At 58.8% G+C, this 16,278-nt stretch overlaps 1 protein-coding gene across 7 annotated transcripts; it reads left to right on the forward strand.

Moving 5' to 3' along the window:
* The first annotated feature begins 6,865 nt into the window (after positions 1-6,865).
* On the forward strand, positions 6,866-10,733 carry PNCK (pregnancy up-regulated nonubiquitous CaM kinase). 7 transcript variants are annotated; one of them, XM_059385766.1, is made up of 12 exons: positions 6,866-6,921; positions 7,624-7,693; positions 7,870-8,001; positions 8,318-8,392; positions 8,503-8,641; positions 8,774-8,897; positions 9,085-9,160; positions 9,259-9,371; positions 9,460-9,538; positions 9,636-9,723; positions 9,877-10,021; positions 10,370-10,733. In XM_059385766.1, exons 2-11 carry the CDS (start codon positions 7,626-7,628, stop codon positions 10,012-10,014), a joined length of 1,032 nt encoding a protein of 343 aa, XP_059241749.1. In that variant the 5' UTR covers positions 6,866-6,921; positions 7,624-7,625; the 3' UTR covers positions 10,015-10,021; positions 10,370-10,733. The 7 variants fall into 7 exon arrangements, with proteins under 7 accessions (XP_059241749.1, XP_059241748.1, XP_059241747.1 ...); XM_059385765.1 differs by having other exon boundaries at positions 6,876-6,921; positions 7,562-7,693; XM_059385764.1 differs by lacking the exon at positions 6,866-6,921 and adding an exon at positions 7,096-7,171 and having other exon boundaries at positions 7,562-7,693.
* Positions 10,734-16,278: the final 5,545 nt, after the last annotated feature.

Here is a 16,278-nt window from a genome sequence, read left to right on the forward strand (position 1 = left end):
TCTCAGGGCCCCAGCGGGCTCAGCGACTCGCCACCGCGCTCCGACCGTCCCTCTCTTCCCCGGGCCGCTCGGCGGCTGCTTAAGAACCGACTCCAGGGTGATGTCACTGTCGCCCCACCCCCACGACCAGGCTGGTCCCCCTCCCCCTCGTCCCGCCCTCCGCGTCACTCCGCCCACCTCCTCCTTCCCTCCTCCTTCCCTCCTCCCGAGGAGAAGACGCCACTTCAGCGGGAAGCCGAATGGCTGCTACCTGGGGCGCCGGCGGGTACCACCTCCCCAGGGACCGCGCCGCGCCTGACCGCAGCTTCACCTAGGCCTGGCCGCCGCCCAGACCGCCCCTGCTGACCTACCCTTCATGGTTCTAGCAAAGCCACTGCCCTGGCTGCCCTCCAGCCAGCGTCGGCCCCCAGCCTCTTCTCTGTCCTTCGAGTCCCTGCTGTCTCCCTGAACCTTCTCCTGACTCCCAGCGAGGTCCTGGGCCAGTGTTGGGTACCAAGGCCTACAGCTTCCCGGCTCCCTGCGCCAAAGGGGCAGGGACTGCGCTCAGCTGGCAGGCAAAGGAGAGGCTGAACCTCCAGGTGTGCTGGGGGAGGGGAATTTTGCCAGAAGCACCCCGGCCTGCTTCCTCCTGGCTTTCCACGAAGGAACCCTGGAAGCTGGAGGTCGGGGGCCCAGCCCTTGGGATGACAGGTCTCAATAGATCTTGGTGGCCAGAGACAAGCCTGCCTGGCAAAGCTACACTTGGTCCCCAAGGAGGGGTGGTAGGGACCCTTGCTAGCTCCAGCCTCCTGCCACACTAGCAGGAGATACTGGCACCAACAGGGGAAGGCTGCCCCCTGGTGCCGGTCGGGGGCACAGACCCTCCCCCTAAGGCCTCAGCTGGGAGGCCCCAGCTCCCCACCTGCAGAGTTTCTCTCCCCAGGGCCAGTCCCGCCTCCCTAGCACCGGTGTTCAGCAGCTTCCCCACCAGCAGCGCAGGAGAGCCAAGAGTAGCCTTGGCATGGGGAAGGAAGGGGTCACTGTCCTGGTGTGGATGTGAAGTGAGCCCCCAACCCCCAACCGGTCCCAGACTTTGATCACCGGGCTGTTGTCCCCAGATGGCTCATCCCGTTAAGCTAAACCCTCAGCCATCCAGCGGCTTTAGGAAGAAAAGCAATTCTGGCTCGAGCCAGATTGAGCTTGCTGGATGAGGGAGGGGCAGCAGCTCCAACCCAGACTGTTAGAAGAGGCCCTGGGGGCCTTTGTGGGAGGCCCGCGGGGTGGCCGGAGCTTAAGTTGTGTAGGGACCCGGGGTGGGGGGGGAGCGTAGGGACCCTCAGGGCAGCAGGGCTGCACTGCTCCTCAGAAGACTCTAACTAGAGATTTCTCTGGCCCAGTCTCAGAGTGAGGCTGGTCTGGAGACAGAGAGGCCACAGAGAAGTACGTGACCCCTAGATGGCCAGGAGAAAGGGGGGGCACCTGGGGAGCAAGGACTAAGGGGAAACGCAGTAAACCGCGGAGGGAAGAGGAGCCCAGGAAGTAGGCTGAGGGTCTGGTCCCCAGTCGAGGCAGGGCGGGGCGGGGCGGATGGGGCGGAGGTCACACACGGCCTTGCCGAGCAGGGAGGGGGGAAGTGCGGACGTGGCCGGTGTCGGCGACGCTTTCGAGACTAAGATCTTGCTCGCCAAGGGTCGCGGTGGGGAGAGAAGGCGGTGGCTGGAGGAGGACCTGGGCAGGCCGGGGCACTTTAGGGAAGTGGATTAATTGCAGGGAGCGCCGAGGGAGAAAAGGGCCTTCAGGAGCCAAGGGTGGGGACTCTTCTTTCCCCCGGGAGGGGAGGCAGGTTCAAAGGCCAGTGGCAGAACTGTGAAGGAGCTGCCCCTTCAGGGAGCCTACTGCTGCCTCTGTGGGGTCAGAGGCTGCTGGGACTGGGGGTGGCTGGGCTGGAGGCTGGGAATGGCCTGTGTGAGCTCCAGGACTCCTAGGACCGAGGCCCCCACCGCTCCAGGGGGGCCTTCACGAGTGTCTCTAGACACATATAGGCCTCCATATCTGGTGGGTACAATAGGCCGCCAGACCAGACTTGGCAAGGCTGCACCTTCCCCCCTCCCCCACTCCAGTCTTCCTCCAGCAGGTAATGATGCCACTTGTCCCAAGAGGTGAGGCAGAGGTGGTGGTGGTGGGGGGGGCATCCTCACCAGAGCCGCGCTGCCTCCCGCAGGCGGCCAAGGCGAGCTGGGCTTCTGCGTGGCCCGAAGTTCACGGACCCAGCTTCACCTCTGGCTGGGATGAATTGGCAGGAGGTGTCCAAAGTGGGAGCTGGGAGCCGGCACTCTGGCCTCTGGTGTGCTGACCCAAGCAGCCTCTGGCGGCGTCTGAGTTGATGAAGAGGGCCGGGGCAGCTCCCACGGAACGCTGACCACCAGAGGAGATCAAGAGCAGAGGCATCTTCGGCCCTCCGTGGGTTCTCCGGGCTTTGCAGACGTCCATCTTGCCACCCTCCCCTCCCCGGGATAAGTGGGGTGGTGAAGGCCAGGAGGCTGCCTGCCAGGGTCTGGTGTTCCCTGCTCCTGGAGGTCCGGGGGGGGGGGGGGGTTGGGCGGGGCCTCTCCCCTAGGGGGCCCCCCACCCCCCCCCCAGCAGAAGGCATGGAGGGCCCCCCCAGAGCCCGGTTAGGCTGGAGTTGGACGAGGGGGAGGGGAGAAGGAGAGAGCTGGGGGGAGGGCAGGGAGGCCTGGGGGTTCCAGCTGGGGGTCAGACCCGGTGCCTGCAGTAAGTGAGGCTGCGGGGCTCACAGGGTCTCCATGGCCTGGGTTGAAGGGGGGCGGCTGAGTGGGTGCATGGAGGGGAGGACACGCCACCCTGGGGTGGCCTGTTATCCCTGTTATCCCTGGAGGACCTTGGCGGCTGGAGCTAGGGTCGGGGCCCAAGGAGCTTTGGCATTAGAATTAGCTCGGGACACCGTGAAGGGCTGTGTGCTTGCAACAGCTGGGGACAGGAGAGTGGCTTGAGGCCATCCCCAGGGCTGGGGACTGGAGGCTTGGGAGAGTCCCCAGCGCCCAGGAGGGGCAACCTGGCTGCTTCGATTCTGACCTCAGGGTGGCTGGCTGGGTCCTTCTTTCCAGCCATTCTCTTGGCTCCGGTGGAAGACCCTGCAGGCAAACCATTCCCAGACAGCAACCGAAACTATCCCCTCCGGCAGAGGGACTGCCCGGAGCCAGGGAGGCTCCGCTCAAAAGTGACTCCAAGGATATGATCTCCTTCACTGCCCACCGGCTCATACCCACTCACCTTTGCCTCACATTTTCCTTACATAGACCTGGAAGTATTTTTGGCATTTTGGAAAGAGTCTTTGAGATGCTAGTCTGCTCTCTTCCTGGTGTTGGCCTCCCCCAAATAAACTGCTTTCCTCTTTCACCAACACCTGTTTCTCTGTCTTGGGGTTTGTGACCTCTGGGACTCCCGAGCCAGGTGCCCCTGCAGCCCGGTGCCCCGACCGCACACTCTGTTACAATAATCAACCGGTACTGCACCTTGTGATTAACCAAAGTCCATAGTCTTAAGTCGGGTTTCCTCGGCTTACTCGAATGTCCTTTCCCATGACATCCTAGCCGGGCTGCCTGCTCTGAACGTGACTCACCACTGTCCACGTCAACCTCGGTCACCTGGCTGGAGTCACGTTTGGTCTTGGGTTATCTCCACTTTCAACTGAATCTCTGCCTTGCCAATCTATCCTTTTTGGAAGGAAATCACTGTGTGCAGCTCACACTTGAAGAGTAAATTATTTAGAATTTTCTGCACAGAGTTTGTTTCTCCCCCTCCCATTTATTTATTGGATCATTTATTTATAATAGCTGAAGTTTATTTTATTTTATTTTATTTATTTATTTTAAAGATTTTATTTATTCATTAGACAAAGATTACAAGTAGGCAGAGAGGCAGGCGGGGGGTGGGAAGCGGAGAGGGGGAAGCAGGCTCCCCGCTGAGCAGAGGACCCTGGGATCACGACCTGAGCTGAAGGCAGAGGCTTAACCCACTGAGCCACCCCGGCATCCCCAGATTTATTTTGTACTGCTTTGTTATGTTGCTCAAATTGTCCCATCTTTGATAGCTGGGCGCTCTTCCCGTGGGCTCCCGTGTTCCTTTTTCATGCCCCCATCACTCTGTGTTTGAGAGCAAGAGAGAGCGCATGAGGAGCACACTTCCCTTCTTTACTTTCTGGCATTATAAACAGCTTCCGGCTCATCCTGCATATTTCGTGTCCCAGCGCTAGACTGAGCCATTTCTCCGAGGAGCCCTTTATAAAAGAAAGCTGTTAGAAACCATGGTCTTGGCTCTCCTGTGCTTATTGTTGCTGGTGTGTTATAGCTTCTAGGCTCTTTTTGCTGATGGAGCAAGGAAATTTATGTGTATCCTAACACATATCTATAAACATACCTATAGATTATGTCTACATATATAACAGATTGGTCAATGTAATATATAGTTAGATACAGTCTGTGCGTCTCCAGTACACATTCCATACGCACATTTTGTATATATACAAGCGTCTGTAGATTAAGGTAAACATCATCAGCTCTGACCCATCACCACGTGGATCATTCCAGCACCTCCCTCCTCTAGCATCATCCCACTCAAACAGTGGGAAAGCGGGCTCCTAGCATCTGCCTTCCATTTACTTAATTGTTTAATTCCAGTGTGCATGCAGAGTGGTTTCGGAATTGTTAACTCTTCCCCTTGCAGGGAACAACGTTGTCAACTAGAGTTGACAATTCCGAGACCACCCTGCGCGATCACCGGCCCTTTGCCCCGGCCCCCCTCAGTGGAATGCTGTCGTACACTTGCCATATGCCTAGATTGTTTGTGCCCGGTTGGCCTTCCTTCCTGAGATCCCCCAGTTTCCTAAAGGATTATTTTTACATTTGCAGATGTTAGGCTCTGCTCTTCCTGCTGTTTGCTTCTCTGAGTTGTGACTTATCCAGGGTCTCCCCCATCACAGCTCTGCACAGAGTAGCCTCACGGCCCTGAACGTCTCCTGGGCTTCCGGGGTCAGACATTACCCCCCTCTCTCAAGCCCCCGGCCACTGTCCATCTGATTACTCCATCTACAGTATTGCCTTTTCTGGAATGTTGTACAAAGGGCCTCATGCACCATGTAGCTGTTTTCAGAGTGACTGTATGTATTCAAGATCCGTTCTTTTCTTCTGGCTTCATAGCGCTTCCACTGTCTGGATGGGCCACACGGTTTTGTTGTTGTTGTTGTTTTTAAAGTTTATTTATTTATCTATCTATTTGAGAGAGAGAGAGAGAGAGAGAGAGAGAAAGGAGGGGCAAAAGGAGAGGGGGAGAGAGAATCTCAAGCAGACTCCCAACTGAGGGGGGAGCCCGAACCCAGGACCCTGAGATCATGACCCGAGTGGAAGGGAGATGCTTAATGACTGAGCCACCCAGACACCCCTTAAATTCCATTTCTTATGATTAGACAAGCAGGTAAGGTGGGGCTCCTGGAACCTTCTTGAGTGAACTGGGTGGATAACCGGGGAAGGTAGATGGGAACAGGAAGTGGAGGGACCCTCTCAGACTTGCCAACTTTTGAACAGAGACACGCAGGGGCTGAGTTCTGGAAAGATGATTTTGAAAAACCTCTTCCTGTCCTGTGGATCCTCTTACAAAACCTTGCGTCCCACCAGGGCCCACAGACCCCTGCGGAGAGAGCTTCGGCAGGCTGTCCCTGGGCCCTGGGGCTCTATGAAAGCCCTGCAGCACTGGCCCGTATGGATGTGTTCCTGTCAACAGCCAAGACACCTGTTCCCCTATCCCTGGCGGGCCTAGACGCCCTAGGAGGAGGGCCAGAACCGAGATGGGATCGGATGGGAAGAATCCACTCACGGTTGGGATGAAAGGTTGAGTTCAGTCACCCCGCACGTGTTTCCCTGAGCTGGGTGGGCAGAGACAATTTCTGGGAGTGGAGGTACTGATGGGGCAGACAAGGCAGAGAAGGTCGGTTTGCAATGACAGATCTTCTGTAGACGGGGCAGGCCCAGTGATGTATTAGAGACGGGGCTGAGTGGGCAGGGCAGGCCTATTTGAGGAGGTGAACCTGGAGCTGAGACTTGATAGAGTGAGGGAGCAAGCCAAGCAGATAGCTGAGTGAATAGCATTCCAGGCAGAGAGGTAGTGAGTGCAAGGGCTGTGGGGGTAGGTGCAAAGGCCCTGGGGCAGGTGCATGTGTGGTGTGTTTGAGGGCCAGTTAGGAAGCCGGTGTGGTTGGAGTTGGTCTGAGCTAGTTGCACAAGGGGGAAAGTGGGTGAAAAGGGGCCAGGGCAATGACAGGGAAGGCCACTGTAAGGACTTGTGCTTCAACTCCTGCTGGCATGGAGAGCTGCGGGAGGGTCTGGAGGCCGGGGGAAGTGGTCTCAATATAGGAAATGCTCTAGCTGCTCAGGGGGAAGAGACTGTGGGTAGGAGTGGGGAAGGATGGGGTTAGAGGCAGAAGGAGCCCAGTGGGGAGGCTGCTGCTGTCCTCCATTTGAGTGCTGATGGGGGAGCTCAGGCCAGGGTGATGGAAATGCCAGTAGCAGGGTTGGAGCTAGGGAAGAGACCTCAAGGCAGGCAGAGAGCCGTGTCAACAGGTGGGTGAAGAGACATCCGGGTGGAGCACACCGGTGGTGCAAAGGCCCTGGGGCTGGCCCAGTCAGGCCCCGTAGGGAACGGAGCCGGCAGGAACTGGCATGAATGAGTCGGAGGGGAGGCGGTGCCCGCCCGCACTGGCGGATTGCCTTACAAGGCGCCCTGCAGCGCGGAGGCCTCGCTCGGCCATCGCCGGCTCCGTCGCCTGCGGCCGGCGGGGGCGCGCGCGGAGGGGGCGGGTCCGGCGGGGCGCGGGCGGGGGGCTCGGCGCGGCGGCCACTGCGCGAGGCGACGCTGCGGTTTCGGCTCCAGGTCCGCACCCGGCGCTCCTCAGCGCGGATGCGCGCGGGCGGGGGTGCGTGGGATTCCGGGCCGCGGTCGCCGCAGCCCCCGCGCGTCCCCGCGCACACCTGTCAAGCCCGGCGCGGCCCACGCAGCTCGAGACGTGGGAGGCCGAGGCTGCCGAATCCCTCCCGCCCCGAGGCGCCCAGGGCCAGGCTGCGCTTGGGCAGCCGCGTGGGTGGCCGTGGCGGTGGCAGGCGGCTGGGCACGGGGGTCGCAGGTGCATCTCAGGAGGGTTGGTGGCCTGAGTGGCGTGTGCCTGTGAGCGCCGGGCCGTGGGTGGCAGGTCTAGGCCTGGGGGTAGGGGGGGAGGTGTCTGTGGGCGCTGTGGATGGTGGTGGGCCTGGAGGGAATGGGGTGGGGGTGTTCAGAGCCTTCTGGAAGGAGGCCGATCTCGGCTGACTCGCTTGTGCGGAGGCAGAGGGGGTGTCTGGGTGCTGATCGCCGTCGGGGTGCCAGGGTGGGGGGCACCGGATGGTGGCCTCGTGTCTGGGAGGGGAGGAGTGTATGCGGTGGCCTCGCTGGGAGTCGCCCACCTGGGAGTGCGGACCTGGGCGGTGGGGGAGGGGAAAGATGTATCCGGGCTGGGGGTGGTTTCGGTGTTTTTCAGCGGGTAGCTGAGAGTGGCTTCGCCCAGGGGGCCTCCCTCCATCTCTCCCCGACCCCCCGCAGACATGCTGCTGCTCAAGAAACAGACGGAAGACATCAGCAGCGTCTATGAGATCCGGGAGAAGCTCGGCTCGTGAGTGTGTGTGTGTGTGTGTGTGTGTGTCAGCGAATGTGTGTCAATGGATGTGCTGTGTGTGTGTCAGTGACTGAGTGGGGGCCGGTTGTGTGGCGCGGGACTGGGAGGACCTTCCCCACCCCTTCCCCCTCCTTTCCTGCTCTTTGCCTCCCCCCTCCCCCTCTCCGCCTCAGGGGCGCCTTCTCTGAGGTGATGCTGGCCCAGGAGCGGGGCTCCTCACACCTTGTTGCCCTCAAGTGCATCCCCAAGAAAGCCCTTCGAGGCAAGGAGGCCCTGGTGGAGAACGAGATCGCAGTGCTCCGCAGGTGTGAGCCAGAAGCTGGCCAGCCTGCCGGTGGCTCAAGGCCAGCGTCCAGGGGTGCGGGTGCGGGTGGGGCTGGGGGGCTGGGGAGAGCGCCCTGCCTTTTCTGCAGCCCCAGGAACACCTGGCCTGGGGCTCTGCCTTGCTGGACAGGACAGGGGTTGCCTGTGGTAGGGAAGGGAGGCAGAGGAGGGAGGAAGAGAAGAGAGAGGAAGGCTTTCCCAGCGCAGGGGCTAGGGGTAGGACAAAGCCCTCCTGGACCCTGAGGGGCCCAGTGGGGGCCGTCATGGCCCATCAGGGCCTGTCTCTTGCCATTGCAGGGTCAGCCACCCCAACATCGTGGCTCTGGAGGACGTCCACGAGAGCCCTTCCCACCTCTACCTGGCCATGGAGCTGTGAGGAGGGCAGGGGCCGGCTGGGGTGGCCGGGGCTGGGTGGGGAGTGGGGGCCCGATGGGCCGGGATGGGGAGTGGGGGCCCGATCATTGAGCCCGCACTCCTCGCAGGGTGACAGGGGGCGAGCTGTTTGACCGCATCATGGAGCGTGGCTCCTACACGGAGAAAGACGCCAGCCACTTGGTGGGCCAGGTCCTCGGGGCCGTCTCCTACCTGCACAGCCTGGGCATCGTGCATCGAGACCTCAAGGTGCCTGCCCTCTGGCTGCCGGCCGGGGCCTTGCCCAGCCTCCCTGTGCACCAAGGGTCTGGGGGACTGGACGGTGCCCCGCACCAGGGGCTGCGCCAGGGCTGACCTGGTACTTTCTCTGGTGTGTCACAGCCTGAAAACCTCCTCTACGCCACGCCCTTTGAGGACTCCAAAATCATGGTCTCTGACTTCGGCCTCTCCAAAATCCAGGCTGGCAACATGCTGGGCACTGCCTGTGGGACCCCGGGATATGTGGGTCAGTGAGCGGGGCACTCTGAGGCTCGTGGGGGGACTGGGAGCGGTATGGGGCACCGCGGGGAGCCACATACCGGGCCCAGGGGCGGTGTTGGGTCATTCCCAGGGTTAGGCAGGTCGAGCCCGGCAGCACTGAAGGCATGGCGTGTGGGCGTGCGGGCACGCGTCCCTCTGTCTCTGACCCCCAGCCCCGGAGCTCTTGGAGCAGAAACCCTACGGGAAGGCTGTGGATGTGTGGGCCCTGGGTGTCATTTCCTACATCCTGTGAGTGACCCCTGGGAAGGCTCCTCTTCTGCCTGCCTGCTCTCTGCTGGGTTGTGGGGGGGGGCTGGGCAGCCGGGTGATCCATGTGTGGGCGCCAGGCTGTGTGGGTACCCCCCCTTCTACGACGAGAGCGACCCTGAACTCTTCAGCCAGATCCTGAGGGCCAGCTACGAGTTTGACTCTCCCTTTTGGGATGACATCTCAGAATCAGGTGAACTTGAAGCTGGCCCTGAGCTCAGGGGTGGGGGTGGCGGAGGGGGTGCGGACGGGCTGGGCTGATCCGACCTCCCCCACTACAGCCAAAGACTTCATTCGGCACCTTCTGGAGCGAGATCCCCAGAAGAGGTTCACCTGCCAGCAGGCTTTACAGCATCTTTGGTGAGTGGGACCCATGCCAACCTGTCCCGGGGCCAGAGGGACCACACCCTCAGAGCCTCCCCCACCCGCCCCCCGCTGACCCTTGGCCTCACCCTAGGATCTCGGGGGATGCAGCCTTTGACAAGGACATCCTGGGCTCAGTCAGTGAGCAGATCCAGAAGAATTTTGCCCGGACCCACTGGAAGGTCAGTGTGGGGACGGGTCTGTGGACCCGGCTCGAGGCTGCCCCCCCATCCCCGCCCCTCAGGGGGCTAGCCTGGGCTGCCAATGGCCTCTGTGGTCCTCAAATTCTTGGGGCTAGGGCCAGGGCGTGGCCTGACACCCCTCTATCCCCACAGCGAGCGTTCAACGCCACCTCCTTCCTGCGCCACATCCGCAAGCTGGGCCAGAGCCCTGAGGGCGAGGAGGCGTCGGAGCGGAGGGTGGCCCGCCACAGCCACCCTGGCTTCCAGTCTGGCCAGCCCCCCAAGTGGTGATGCCCAGGTGTGCGAGTGTGGGCCCTGTACCTGCTGGGAGCTGACTCCTGAGTGAACTTGGAAGGAAGTGGGCTCCGGGTGCCCAAGAACTAAGCAGGGCAGACCCCACAGAGCAGAGGGGCCAGTGCAGACAGTGGAGGCAGAGGGGAAGGAGCCAACAGGAAGGAGATGAAGGAGGAGAAGCAGATGATAGAGGCCAGTGGGGGCTGGGGACCGAGGGGACCGTGAGGAGCTACGAGGTGCTCGCTGCTGAGACCCAGTGGGCACTGCTGCTAAGAGCCTTGCCTGGGAGCAGGTGGTGTGGGGCAGGCTGACCATCTCCTTTCCCATGCTTCTCTGTCCCCCTCCCCCCCAGGCAGACGCTGTGGCCAAGTGCGTTGACTTCTGGATCCCCTTCCCATGGGTGGCCCCTTCCAGACCGCTTTCCTCACCCCCAGGACCCTGGGCTGGCCTCTGCTGGAGTTCGAGATGTGTGGGTGTGGTGCACAGCACTGGGGCAGGAGTGGAACTCCCCTCTGCCCTCTGTGCCTAGGGGCTGATGGGTTGCGTGCACGGGGACACACAGGGATGCCCTCCACTGTCACCACCACACCCCCTCTCGGAGCCAAGGTGGCTTCCAGGGGTAGTTCCTCCCGCACGCCGCTCTGTGCTTTGCTGACTGTGGTGGTCCCGCTTTGTGTCGTGGCCCTCCAGCCCCCTCCAGTTTTCCCCGAATCAATAAAGACAGACAGAGCAATGGGCCAGTAGTGAGCTGGAGGGAGGGGAAGGGACAGGGACGGGGGATGCTTGTGGAGGGGATGATGTCACCTGTGGGAAGGAAGCCAAGGAGGCAGGCCCACTGCCCACAGGACCCCAGCACGTGACCTCACCCACAGCCACCTGAGTGTCGGTTCCCTCCCACCTTGGCATGCAACCTCCCAGGGGTTCAAGATTTTCCAAAGTGCCAGCAGGAGGCGGCCTGGCCGGCCAGCCACCCTAGCAGTCAGCCCACCATGTGGCTTTGGCTCCTTGGGAGAAAATGGAGGCGGCTCAAGCCTTGTGGGCGGCCAAAGTGGGATCTGAGGAGTGCCATCTCCGGTCCCCTGGGAATGGGCTGCAGGGCCGGGCTGGAAAGGGCTCATGGGGAAGTGGAGGCCCAGCGGAGCCTGGAGGGTGACCCGAGCCCTGGGCTGTCTCCTCCATTCCTTCCCGCACCTTTCCATGGCCCTGGCCCAACAGAGAGCATTTCCAGCCGGCACCTCCTGTGCAAAAGGCACCCCGGCGCCAGAAGGTGGACTGGGAGCTCCGTGGCCAGGAGAAGGCCCCAGCGAGGGCTCAACACCTGTCTTGTCCTGTGGCTTGGAGCCCATGTGCTCCAGGGCGGGGGAGGGGAGGGCTCGATGCTCCTGGGACGATGCTCCTGGGACGGGGCACTGGCGCAGACACCCGGGCTGGGCTGGTGATGGCTTCTGGTGGGAATAGCAGAGGCTAGTCCTCTGGTCTGCATGGCCTTTGCGCCTGGGAACCCCATTCTGGCTGGGCCGGGCTCCAGAGTCCTGCCTTCTGAGACCATGAGCCTCTCCTAGCCCTGCCAGGCCTTCCTCCTCCCTCATTAGGGAGGACCCCTAGGGCCACAGTAGTCCTGACTGTAGTCCTAACCCACTGTAGTCCTGACCAGAGCAGAGTTCTGGGCATGCTCGTCTCCCCTTCTTCCCCACTGCAGGGGATACGGATCCTTGTCGATCTTTGGGACCTCGGGGGAGCCAGTGAGGCCCAAGCAGGGCTGGCTGGGGCGGGCTGCGGCAGTGTTTGGGGTTGGACCCAGGGGGCCTGGCTTCCACTGAGAAGAGCAGCCAGGCACGGCATGCCTGCGGGGAGCAGGGAATGCACACACCCGCTCCTTCCCAGGCATGCACACCCGCACACCCATCTGTACCTTCCTTCTCCTAGCTTCTTCCCGCCCACTTCCTGCGCTCTACTGCCCTGTGCATGGCTCCCATGGGCCCCTTGTCATCTCCTGTCCCAACACGTAGTGTCTTTGCACTGGACACCTGGGCCTCTGCTTTGTGCCAGCTGCTGGGCCCAGCATGCCAGGTGCCTGCCCTCGGGCAGGAGGCCCTGGGATGGAGGCGGTTAGCTTACTCGGATGATAGGAGTGACCTGCGAGGGGAACGTCGTGTGCGGGCTGCTCAGGGAGCCGGGAGCCCGAGCGCCAGAGCCGGCCTTCCAGGAGTCGCGCTGGGTCCGAGACCGCTAGACCCGCAGCTTCGCCCGACCCAACTGGGGTGCAATTTGGCCTCCGACCAGAAGGCGGCGCCACGATCACATCTAAAAACATCCGTCAAGCCTCCCGGTTCTTCACTACTTGTGGCCGCTTCTCAAAACCATTCCTCTCCCCGCCCCCCGCTGCCCTCCTCCCCACTGCCCTCCCTCCCCAAATCGGGCCCTGGTGAAGTCCTCACTTGGGGGATAAGCCCGTCCCTTCCCATCTGAGAGTCCGGAGATAGGGGGACCGCCAGGGCAGGCAGGGGCGGCATCCTTCTTCCACTCATCAGAGGGGGAGAGCATGGGGGGATGTCGAGGGAGCTTGTTGGTAGGGGAGTGCGGGCTCTGTGAGAGCATTTCGCGTTTAGGGGACCGCGGGTGAGAGGCCCAGAAGGGTGAGAGCCGGACTTTAGTCTGTGAGCCGCGGTGAGCCACTGGCCAGCAGCTGGCGCTGAGCCTGGACGGCTGGAAGAGTTGGGCACTGCGAGTGGGGAGCGGGATCCAGTGGCCTCTTCCCGGCTGCCAGGGACCAGTCAGGAAGCGAAAAGAAGCAGGAAGCGAGTGCCCTGGTTGTGGACCACGCAGGGTGGGTCCCATACTCTGTCTTGGAGCGAAGCTGTGGGTGGCAGCGTTTCTGGACATGGGGACAGGGATCCTGAGAGGGGTTGCGGTGGGGGGTCCTGGGAGCTCTTCGGGAGCCTGTGGTGAGCGGGGCCGGCAACCAAGGAGGTGGGTTTGGGTCCATTTACCAAGAAGGGTTCAGTGGGGTGGGTTTGGGAAAGAGATGAGGGCGGTTTGGGGGGTTGCGAGTTGGAGGTGCCTGAAGGGGCACCAAAACAGAGCAAAAGAGACTGTTTCTGAACCTTCTCTGCAGACCCGGAGCGAACATCATGTTGGGCCTTGCGGGGTGCCGGGTGCCAGGCCCTCTTTCACAGAGCATCGTATGTGTAAACTCAAGCCTCTCCTTGTCATCTCCGTTTTACATGTGGGGAAACTAAGGCACAGAGAAGTCAAATGGCCCCACAGCCTTCTTTTATTTTAGAGAGTTAGTCTCCAAAGTGATTCAGAATTCAACGAAATTTCTTTTTTTTTAAAAATTTATTTATTTGACAGACAGAGATCACAAGGAGGCAGAGAGACGGAAGAGGAAGCAGGCTCCCCGCTGAGCAGAGAGCCTGATGCGGGGTAAAGCAGAGGCTTTAACCCACTGAGCCACCCAGGCGCCCCCAGCCTTCTCCTGCTTGACTGCTTCTGTGCAAATGAGGGGCGCTCACCGGGAACATGAGGGTGTGTGGGGACGTGGGGAAAGGACGGGGGATTCTTCACCCTTCTCTGGGCGAGTGCGTGTGGTCAGTGTGAGGAAAAAGGGGGAGCCCCAGGCCTTGGTTCCATTTCTTTACATTCTCTGGGAAATGGGAACCTGGAGGTCTTCCGCGGGCCAGAGCTGCAGCGTGCGGTCTGAGCCCCAGAAGGACCTCTCTGGAGTTTGGTGTGACAGATGGGGAGGGGAGAGGGCCTGTGCCCAGGGAGCTGAAGGGGGACTGGAAAGGTGGAGATCACTTGTCATGGGCTAAACGGAGGGCGAAGGGGGGAAGGAGTCAAACCCAGGAGTGAAATGGGCTTATTCACGAGATGAGATGGCGGAGCAGACAGGACTCAGCCCTTCCTGCCCCCAACTCGGTGGCGCGTGGCCACGGCAAGCATGTTCCCTCCCCTCCAGCTGAGTCCAGGCAGCCCTGCCTCCATCCCTGGCTTCTCAGGTGCGCAAGCCATGACGGGCGAAGTGTTTGGGAAATAACAAACGACCCACTTTGGTTGATGGGGGCTGTTGTGACCAGTGGCTAGAGCTTGGCCTGGAAAGGGAACTTTCTCAAGAGGGCGCTGGGGAGCCATTGGAGGGTGATGACAGGATTAGATTTTTCCTTTGAGAGGTTTCCAGGATTTTTCAACCCTATCTGGCCTTTTGTGATAAATGTACCAACCTCATCTCCAGATCTCATCTCCAGGCCCCATGGAGATTTAAAAAAAATTTTTTTTAGAGGGAGACACAGAGTGCACACCTGCTTGCGTGCACGGGTGGGGGGGAGCGGCAAACGGAGGGGAGAGAATCCCAGCAGGGCGCACCCTCGGCTCGGGGGCTGATGCGGGGCTCGATCCCACGACCTCCGGATCATGACGCAAGCCAAAATCAAGAATTGGATGCTCAACCGGCGGAGCCACCCGGGCACCCCTAGGCCCCATGGACTTGCTGATAGTTTCTGTCATTTTCAGGGGAGCCAAGCCTGCCACACATGATGCCCCAAGAAGAGGCCTGATGGCTCTTTCTCAATCTGTTCTTACAGTTCCTTTAACGATGGCTTTATGTATTTTTAAGTTGGGTTATTAAGTACAGATGAGTTTGGAGTTGCTACATATTACAGGAAGTGGAATATTTGATCAAAATCTGGCGGCATGCATTAGTAATACTGTAATGCTTTTGCCTTACGGTCTACTTTGCCTGATAACTCTCTTTTGGTTAATATTTTTTTCTGGCATATCTTGTTTAATCCTTTTCCTTTCAGATTTAGAATTTGCTTTATTTTATGGAGATATGATTCACATGTTGTAAAATTCATCCTTTAAAATGTACAATGTATTGGTTTTTAGTATATTTACAAAAGTGTGCATCCTTCACTGCGATCTAATTCAAAAACCTTTTCATCACCGCCCCCCAAATCATTACTGGCCACTCCCCATTTTCCCCAACGCCCCTACTCCCCCACCACTGATCTACATTCTGTCTCCATGGATTCGCTAGTCTGGTATTTCACATAAATGCAATCATACAACATGTGACCCTTTGTGTTTGGCTTCTTAGGTCTAGCACAGTGTTTTTGAGGTCTTCTGTGTTATAGTGTGTAAGAGTACTTCGTTTCCTTTTTATAACTGAAGTATGTTCCCCCGTGCGGGTAGACCACATTTTGTTAATCCATGTGTACATCTGTGTTGTTTCCACCTTTCGGCTACTGTGACTGATGCTGCCATGATCACTTTGATGCAGGTTTTTCTATTGACATATATTTTCAGTTATGTTATTTAGTAGAATTCACCTGTGAAGACTTCTGGGCTTGGAAATTCTTTGTGGGAACATTAATTAATTAATTTGTTATTTTATCTTTAAAAAGGTTTTATTTATTTATTTGAGAGAGAGAGAGAGAGAGAGAGAGAGAGAGAGCAACAGCGGGGAAGGAGCAGAGGGAGAGGGAGAAGGCTCCGCACTGAGCAAGGAACCCGAGGCGGGGCTCAATCCGGGGACTCCAGGAACATGACCTGAGCTGAAGGTAGGCGCTTAGCCTTTTTGAGCCACCCAGGTGTTCCCATTATTTTAATCCCAGTTTAGTTAACAGTGTTATATTAGTTTCAGGTGTACAATATAGCGATTCAACAGTTCCATAGGCCACCCAGTGCTCACCACAAGTGTACTTCTTAATCCCCCCACCTCCCCTCTGGTAACTGTCAGTTTGTTGATAGAGCCAGAAGTCTGTTTCCTGGTTTGTCTCTCTATTTTGTTTTGTTTTTGTTTCTTAAATTACATGTATGAGTGAAATTATAGGGTATTTGTCTTTCTCTGACTTATTTCACTCAGCACTATACCCTCTAGCTCCATCCACCTGGTTGCAAATGGCAAGATTTCATTCTTTTTCATGGCTGAGTAATATTCCATTGTCTATATACCACATTTTCTTTGTCCATTCATATATTGACCATTTCCATTAGTTGGCTATTGTAAATAATGCTGCTATAAACATAGGGGTGTATGTATTCCTTTGAATTAGTGTTTTTGTGTTTTGGGGTAAATACCCAGTAGTATGATTGCTGGGTCCTAGGGTAGCTCTATTTGTAACTTTTTGAGGGACCTCCATGCTGTTTTCCACAGTGGCTGCACCAGCTCGCATTCTCACCAACAGTGCAAGGGGGTTCCTTTATCTCCTTATCCTCACCAACACTTGTTTCTTGTATTGTTGATTTTAGCCATTCTGA

The sequence above is a fragment of the Mustela nigripes genome, chromosome X (assembly GCF_022355385.1).
Source record: "Mustela nigripes isolate SB6536 chromosome X, MUSNIG.SB6536, whole genome shotgun sequence".
Taxonomy (NCBI): domain Eukaryota; kingdom Metazoa; phylum Chordata; class Mammalia; order Carnivora; family Mustelidae; genus Mustela; species Mustela nigripes.